At 37.6% G+C, this 9,040-nt stretch overlaps 1 protein-coding gene across 1 annotated transcript; it reads left to right on the top strand.

Annotated features, from left to right (window-relative positions):
• The first annotated feature begins 3,765 nt into the window (after positions 1 to 3,765).
• On the top strand, positions 3,766 to 5,161 carry LOC110092203 (probable sugar phosphate/phosphate translocator At2g25520). The gene has a single exon (XM_020816643.2). The coding sequence runs from the start codon at positions 3,989 to 3,991 to the stop codon at positions 5,057 to 5,059; it is 1,071 nt and encodes a 356-aa protein (XP_020672302.1). The 5' UTR covers positions 3,766 to 3,988; the 3' UTR covers positions 5,060 to 5,161.
• Positions 5,162 to 9,040: the final 3,879 nt, after the last annotated feature.

Here is a 9,040-nt window from a genome sequence, read left to right as displayed (position 1 = left end):
TGTCCATCAAAACTGAGAAAAATAATTTAAAAATAGTTTCTGAGAAAAAAATTACTAAATTAGCTCATCATCTTGTACATCAAAATAAAGAAATAATTATTGGTAATGAACGATTCGTTATAGCTTTCTTTTTCTGCTTCTTATTTTGTAAGAAGTTTGGGATCAATTACTCACTTGATTTTCTTTTACTTTTTATATTTTTTAGGAATTTTTAAATCATTTGGTTAATATATCATAAGTTTAAGAATAGTTTTAAATTCAATTGGCTCAAAATTCAATTTTCTTTTCCTTTTTAATTAAGTTTGGTGCCGTGGTGGGTGAAACACAAATTGTGTAATTGATCAAGAATGATTTGAAGAACAGAGGATAACAGAGAACTAATTGATGCAAGGTTTTAATTTTTGTAAAAAAAACCATAAACACCATCTACATTAAGACAATAAACTTTAATCAAATGTTCACTCAAACATTAAACTTTAATCAATTATCTATATTCAATCATTGAACTTTATTCATTCAATATCTTAAAAACTATTCAATCATTCAATGAAGATTCAATCATGCGGCAATCCTTAAATACTTAAATAAAAATTTAGTGTGAAATCTAAACCTTAAAATCCAATTTAAATTCAAATCCTAAAGCACTTTAGATTTTTGCCTTTTTTAGAAAAAGTTTAAATTTAATCAAAACCCTATATGAAGCCCTAGGAATCGTATTTGATCATTCACATCTTTATTATGCATGTTCATATAGCTTATCTACTAATTTTGGAGGCATCCATATCATTGTAAACTCTAAAACCCAAAACATATTTTATGCATAAAAAAAACTTTAAATGTTTACAACTCATACTACTGAATCAATATTTTCGTTCAAACAACATTGTAAACTCATCAAAATCATATAAACAAATTCACAATAATGAGGTAATTTCGTTAATCATCATCTTCTTCAACCTAATGTGCAAGCATTTGGAAAAAAAAAATCTAGGTTAGGGTTTATACCAAGCAGGGAGATCAGAGGAATTGGACACAAGCGAACGACCAGACTTCGGTCTTTGACGCCGACAACAACTCCAATCGAAACAAGCCTGCGAGATCGAAAACGATCGAGCACACAGGAAGAAGGGTTCAAGACCAACCAATGTCTCATGAATAAAATTTTCAAAAACCTTATAAAGAACTCATGGAAGTATATGTTGATAATATATTTGTAAAAAACTTAAGAAAATCCTAATATATCGCTAACTTGGAACCATTCTTTCTCCTCATTCTACATCACAATATATGACTCAACTCAGCCAAGTGCATTTTTGGAGTCATATTAGAAATTTTTTCCTAGATTCATAGTCATTCATTACGAGATTGAAGCCAATCCCAAGCAGATCAAGTCACCCTTAAGAAATATTAAAGAAGTGTAGCTCTTGAATGGGGAACTATAGTTTTATCTCACTTCTTGGCCCTTTATAGAGATAGATACTTACCCTTTTGCAAGATAGTAAGGGTCGCCAACAACGCAAGTTCTCAATGGATAGACAAGTTCCTTTTATGGTGGAGAACTAGAACCCAAGGTATGGAACCAAGCCATGATCTCCCCTAATGATTTTTAAACACTTGTGAAACAACTTTTCACACCTTTCACGAGGGAGAACTAGATCCTACATAAGAGAGCAAAGCCCTGATCATCTTTGATGATTTTTAAATTGTTGCTAAACACTTTTTCTCTTATCTTATCGGGGGAATCAGAGCTTAAGAAGAACTATGCCTCTCTTACATTCAAAGAGGGTACTCATAAATCTAAGAGGGGGATTTTTTTTGTTTTAAATTTTTAAGATTTTTTATTATTTTATCTTTTCACCGTTTATATATATAAATATATATAATTTATTTTCTTAAGGGGGTTTGTTGCGCCTCATTAAGCAGTTAGGGTTGTACCTCCTTACCACCATCGTCGAACCAACGCCCAACCTTCACAATCAAATCTTTGTTGACCAAAAATTACAGTTGAGTCACCGCTTCCCGATCACAATTATTGGACCACCGCCACCCGACCATCGTTGTTAATCATTCGCCGTCTAAACCTAATCGTCGAACCAAATCTTGACTATCACAATCAAATCATCGCCCAACCACGGCCATACCACTTCCTTCATAACACCGCACTACCACCCTCGTCAGACTTTCATTGCTTGACTTCCATCGTTGCGTTGTCATCAATCAACCCCAACCGTCAGACAACTACCATCATTAGACCATCAATGTCAATTCGCCACCCCACAACCACAATTGTCTGATTGCTGACACTTAACCAACGCCGTCAAATCGTTCTCACACGTTTACAACCGTCTGAACATCTTTCACCTCATTTAGGCTCAGCAATATTTTATATTAGCTATGTATACTCTTGCAATTTTGTCACCTCTAAATTAAGCAATGTTATATATAGTGAAATTATCAACGTTTATATAGTGAAATCATTTCAACTAGATAAGTTTAATAATTTTTTTATGTAAAAACTATGATATTATTTGTACTTATTTATTTATATATTTGATATATCATCAAAAAATTATCTTGATCGGGCACGATCTCGAGGCAAAATCAACCCGGAAACTTCAAAAATTAAATTTGGGATCACCTGAACTCCGATTTCAACAAACTTATAGTCGAACTGAGCGTCTCGGAAATATGAACCCAACGACACCAAATTCAACTCAATCCGAGCCCAAATGAGCCCAAGTCAAGAACACAAAGTGTTGTTGGAAAGTTCATACCGCAATTTGAGTTATCAAACGGTCTCTGATTTTAATGAGCTTATAGTAGAATCGAACGGCTCGACGAGACGAATCCAACGAGCCCAAAATTGCTGAATTCCGACATCATTAAGACCTTCAAATGTCTAACGAACGGTGCATGATCAAGGGATTCAATATCAACTGTCCATTCGACCACTCCCTATTGGCCCCTGATCTCACACCTATTTGCTAGCTATGCCACTCCAAAAAACCTATAAATAGACCCCTCATTTCTCATAAGGGGGGACCCCAAACAAGAAGAAGAGAAGAAGAAGAGAAGAGAGAAGAGAAGGATTGGAGGGAATAACTCCTCCTCGACCACAGCCGGAGTTCTTCCAGCCGCCTGAGTAACGTCGGAATTCGGCCGGGCATCCAGGTGACGCCAGAGTTCTTCATAAGCAACATCAAAGTTCTGTTCGACGCCGGAATTCAGTCCAACTTTCGGACGACACCTGAATTCTTCCCAATCTCCTTAGTGACGTCAGAACTCTGCTCAACTTTGTAATTGAATCTCAACTTAGAAGAGAATCATTGTAATCTGATCGTCCTAACTTTGTGGACGAGTCAGCCTCTTGTATTTCAAACAAAACGCTAGTGGAACTATTTCAACTGGGCGAGACCCCGTGGTTTTTTCCCTTTCAGGGTTTCCACATAAAAATTCTTGTGTTATTATTTCTTCTATGTTTGTGTGCTAGATATCCGTACAACACTAAGATGAAAATTTTTTAACTCTACCACCGCGTATATTCTACTCCACAACAATAATTATATGCTAGTCTTGTCATAAAATTTCTAGCCCTCAACACATGTAAAACCCAAGAAGAATCAATAAAATTAAAAAATTCGAGGGGATGCCAAGCGCTAAAGCCGAAGGCAATCGCCAGACCCGTGCTCGAAGGAGAAAGGATCTTTCTCACAAATTATTAGGGCTATTTTTGGAATTTTTTACTCCAACCCAAAGTCCGTCAGCAGCCAGCACTCCCTTTATAATTCCCGTTCACCCCCCTCCGTTCTCCAGATCTCACATTCTGTACATTCCTCTCCCTCTACCTTCTTCGCAGATAAATTAGGGTTAGGTTTAGGGTTTGGTTGCACTGACACCGCTCTATAGCGGTGTGTTCTTCTCAATCGGAGCAAGAGAGGGATTTACAGATCTATCGATCTACGATTCTGAGTCTGCCGGAAGAAGATCGATGGGTCGCGAGGGGTCACCGGGCTCCATCGCAAGCGAGAGCGTGGTGAAGAAGGTACTTCTCTCATACTTCTATGTCGGAATATGGATCTTCCTCAGTTTTACCGTCATCGTCTACAACAAATACATTCTCGATCCTAAGATGTATAACTGGCCCTACCCTATCTCTCTCACCATGATTCACATGGCCTTTTGCTCCTCTCTTGCTGTAATACTTGTCCGAGTTCTTCGTCTGGTTGACCTTCCATCTTCCCCTACCATGACACGGGAACTCTATGTTTCCAGCGTTGTGCCGATAGGGGCACTCTACGCTTTTTCACTCTGGTTCTCGAATTCGGCATATATATACCTATCCGTCTCTTTTATTCAGATGCTCAAAGCCCTGATGCCTGTGGCTGTGTATTCCATCTCGATTCTGTTTAACAAGGAGAGTTTCCGCAGCTCAACGATGGCTAATATGCTCTCTATTTCGTTTGGTGTTGCGATCGCTGCCTATGGTGAGGCTAGATTTGATGCATGGGGGGTTTTGCTCCAGCTTGGCGCTGTTGCCTTTGAGGCGACCCGTCTTGTGCTGATTCAGATCCTCCTCACGTCCAAGGGAATTACCCTGAACCCCATCACCACTCTTTACTATGTATCTCCCTGTTGCCTTGTCTTCCTTACCCTTCCCTGGGCCATCGTTGAGTTCCCCATACTCCGCAACACCTCTTCTTTCCACCTTGACTTTCTTGTCTTCGGAACCAACTCCTTCTGCGCTTTTGCGCTCAATCTCGCCGTCTTCCTGCTAGTTGGGAAGACTTCTGCTCTGACAATGAACGTTGCCGGTGTTGTCAAGGACTGGCTTCTCATCGCCTTCTCATGGTCTGTGATCCGTGACACCGTCACATTTATTAACCTCATCGGCTACGGCATCGCTTTCCTCGGAGTGGCTTACTATAACCACATCAAGCTGCAGGGGCTTAAGGCCAAGGAAGCTCAGAAGAAAACAGTACCCAATGATGAGGAGGCACGAAATCTTATTGAAGAGAAGGAAAGTGAGGACTTGGGGCGCAAGAATGAGTCCCAGGTTTGATCTCCATGATCAAGTTTGTAATTTTGACGAGCTGTTGTTAGCGATCCATCCATTGGTTCGGTTTGTGCCCCCTTCAATCGATCTATATCTTTATTTATGCCATCTTAGATGATTATTTACTAGAAAAAAAATGGGAAAAGGGAGTGAAGAGAGGAGGATCTATGTTAGGATTTTTTTTTTTTTTTTTTTTTTTTTTTTTTTTTTTTTGGGGTTTTTTTTTTTTTTTTTTGTTCTTTTTCTATGCGATATAGGGACTTCGATTATTATTATTAATCTCTGCCCATTACTTATTATTCCATATATATGTAGTTTTCAACTTGAGCGAAATCATAAATCTTTTCTTCTTGTTTAAACGACTTGCTATATCCATGGCTACTGGTTTTTAGGGCAGGTAAAATTAATGTGAAACTAGAAATTTTGTATCCAACTTGCTCTGTGAGAGCAGAAATAAATTTGATGAAATAAAGGGCTTTTGGATTAGTGAAAAGTTTTAGTTTGTTGAAGAAGAAAATTAGCGTTGAACTTGAAGTTTTGATTTTGATCAAATAAGATCTGAAGAAAGTTTAGGGATAAAACAAATTTCAGAGTCTTCTGATTACTCATAGAATTTCGATTCATTTGAAGCAAAATTCCTCATTTGTTCTGATGCTAATGGATTTTATCTCCTTGAGATATTTAGCTAATTAATGCTCATTTATTTACGATCTAATTTTGTTTCTCACTGTAACTTCTGCTGTCCTATATGTCAATTAGCATCTATCCAAAAATCTATCTTCATGAGCAAAGTTCAGATATCAAAAGATTTTTTTATTTGATAAACTACTTTTTGTAAATTTTTTTTTTTGGCTTGGCTTGGCTTTATTTGGGTGTTATTTATCTGAACATACAAATTTAAGGAAAAGGATTGATTTTATTATATTATATAAAAATATCAATTTGGTCATTTGAAATAGAATAAATTTGTCGAATTAATAATTTTATATTTAATTTTATTTGTTTTGATATATCATCAAAAATTTATCTTGATTAAGCACGAATCTCGTGGCAAAATCAAGTTGGAAATTTCCAAAAGTTAAATTTTGGACCATATGAACTCCGATTTCAGCAAACTTATACTTGAACTAAATATCTCAAAATGACAAACCCAATGGCACCATAGACGACTCAATTTGAGCCCAAATGGAACTAAATTGAAGACTCGAAGCGCATTTGGAAGGTTCAAACTATAAATTGGATGACCAAACAGTTTTCAGACGTTACATTCTTATAGTCGAATCGAGCGGCTCAACGTGATGAAACCACTGAGCTCAAGATCGTTGAATTTTGACATCATTAAGGCACTCAAATATTTGATATATGGTTCATGATCAAAAGAGTTGATTTCGGCCGTCCATTCAAAACACTTCCAACATGCCTTTGATCTCCTCCATATTTATTGGTAATGCCACTATTATAAAATTATAAATAGACCTCTCATTTCTTATGGAAAGAGATAGGAAGAATAAAGGAACCAAGGAGGAAGTGAGGAGGAAGCAAGGAAGAGAAGGAAGAAAGAGAGTTCTATTGCCACCAGGCTTCTCTTCGACCACCAATCATTGATGAACTTTCGCTTGGCCACCAACTAACGTCGGAACTCTGCCCAGTCACAAACTGATGTTGGACTTCTGCTCAGCCATTGACTAACACCAGACATCCACACAGCTACTAACTGACGTCAGACTTTCACCCGGATATTAACTAACTTCGAACTTCCACACAACCACCGATTGACGTCGAACTTCTGCCCAACTATCGATTGACACCGGACTTTCGCCCCACCACTAATTAACGTCGAAATTCCGTCCGGCCCCCAACTATAATTAACGTCGGAATTCCGTCCGGCCCCCAACCTTCGTTGCTTGACAATGGTCTTTTTGACTATTGTCCTCCGCCAACTATGGTTCTTCCGACCTCTATCAGCAGACAACGATCTTTCTGACCAATGTCCCCCTCCGACTACGGTCCATCTGACCTTCGTTGTCAAACAATTGTCTTTCCTGCCGATTATGGTCCTTCTAACCTTCATCGCCAAACAACGGTATTTCTGACCACTTTCTCCCACTGACTACGGTTCTTCGGACCTCTATCGCTAAACAACGATCTTTCTGACCACTGTCACTCGCCATTTACGGTCCTTCCGACATCTCTCACTAGACAATGATCTTTCTAATCACTGTCACTCGCTGATTACAGTCCGTCTAACCTCTATCACCAGACTACGGTCCTTCCGATCTTCGTCGTCAGACTATAGTCTTTCTGACCACTGCTGTCCGGTCCTTCCGACCTCCGTCGTCGTATTATGACTTTTTTAAATTATTTGAATGATTATAAAAGGGGGGCGTGGGTTTTTTTTTTTTTTTTTTGTTCTTTTTCTATGCGATATAGGGACTTCGATTATTATTATTAATCTCTGCTCATTACTTATTATTCCATACGTATGTAGTTTTCAACTTAAGCGAAATCATAAATCTTTTCTTCTTGTTTAAACGACTTGCTATATCCATGGGTAAAATTAATGTGAAACTAGAAATTTTGTATCCAACTTACTCTGTCAGATCAGAAATAAATTTGATGAAATAAAGGGCTTTTTGGATTTAGTGAAAAGTTGCAGTTTGTTGCAGAAGAAAATTAGCGTTGAACTTGAAGTTTTGATTTTGATCAAATAAGATCTGAAGAAACTTTAGGGATAACACAAATTTTGGAGTCTTCTAGTTACACGTAGAATTTCGATTCATTTGAAGCAAAAATCCTCATTTGTTTTTTATGCTAAGGGATTTTATCTCCTTGAGATATTTAGCTAATTAATGCTCGTTTTTTTACGATCTAATTTTGTTTCTCACTGCAGCTTCTGCTGTCCTATGTCAATTAGCATCTATCCAAAAATATATTCTTATGAGCGAAAGTTCAGATATCAAAAGATTTTTTTATTTGGTAAACTACATTTTGTTGTGTTTTTTTTTTTGGTGTTATTTATCTGAACTTACAAATTTAAAGAAAAGGATTGATTTTATTTATATTATATAAAAATATCAATTTGGTCATTTGAAATAGAACATATTTGTCGAATTAATTATTTTATATTTAATTTTATTTGTTTTCATATATCATAAAAAATTTATCTTGATTAAGCACAAATCTCGAGGTAAAATCAAGTTGGAAACTTCTGAAATTAATCTGGGACTATCTGAACTATGATTTCAACAAACTGAACGTCTCGAAAAGACAAATCCAATGGCACCAAACTCGACTCAATTCGAGCCCAAATGGGACCAATTCGAAGACTCGAAGCGTATTTGGAAGGTTCAAACTATAAATTGGATGATCAAATAATTTCCAAATGTTACATGCTTATAATAGTCGAATCGAGCGGCTGACGAATCCTATGAGCTCAAGATCGTTGAATTCTGACATCATTAGGCACTCAAATACTCGATAAGTGGTTCATGATCAAAGGAGTTGATATCGATTGTCCATTCAAAACACTTTTAACATGCCCTTGATCTCCTTCATATTTACTGGTTATGTCATTCTTAGAAAATTATAAATAGATATCTTATTCCTCATGAGAAAAAAGAGGAAGAATAGAGGAACCATGGAGGAAGCAGGGGAAGCAAGGAAGAGAGAGAGAGAGAGAGAGAGTGTGTGTGTGTGTGTTATATTGCCACCAGGCTCCTCTTCAACCACAAACTATTGTTGGACTTTCGCTCAGCCTCCAACTGAGGATGGAACTCTGCCCACTCACCCACTAATGTCAGTCTTCTGCTTGGCCACCGGCTGCTAATTGACGTCAGACTTCCACCTGGCTATCGGCTGACGCCGGACCTCCATACAACCACCGACTGACGCTTGACTTCTACCTGGCCACCGATTGACACCACGCTTCCGCTCCGCCACTAATTAATATCAGACTTTCGCTCGGGCACTGATTATCGTCGGATTTCT

The sequence above is a fragment of the Dendrobium catenatum genome, unplaced genomic scaffold, assembly GCF_001605985.2.
Source record: "Dendrobium catenatum unplaced genomic scaffold, ASM160598v2 fragScaff_scaffold_621, whole genome shotgun sequence".
In the NCBI taxonomy this organism is placed as follows: domain Eukaryota; kingdom Viridiplantae; phylum Streptophyta; class Magnoliopsida; order Asparagales; family Orchidaceae; genus Dendrobium; species Dendrobium catenatum.
This window is presented reverse-complemented; position numbering and strand designations above follow the sequence as displayed.

Coding starts and splice junctions, on each gene's coding strand:
- LOC110092203 (XM_020816643.2), top strand. CDS start 3,989: ATGGGTCGCGAGGGGTCACCGGGCTCCATCGCAAGCGAGAGCGTGGTG.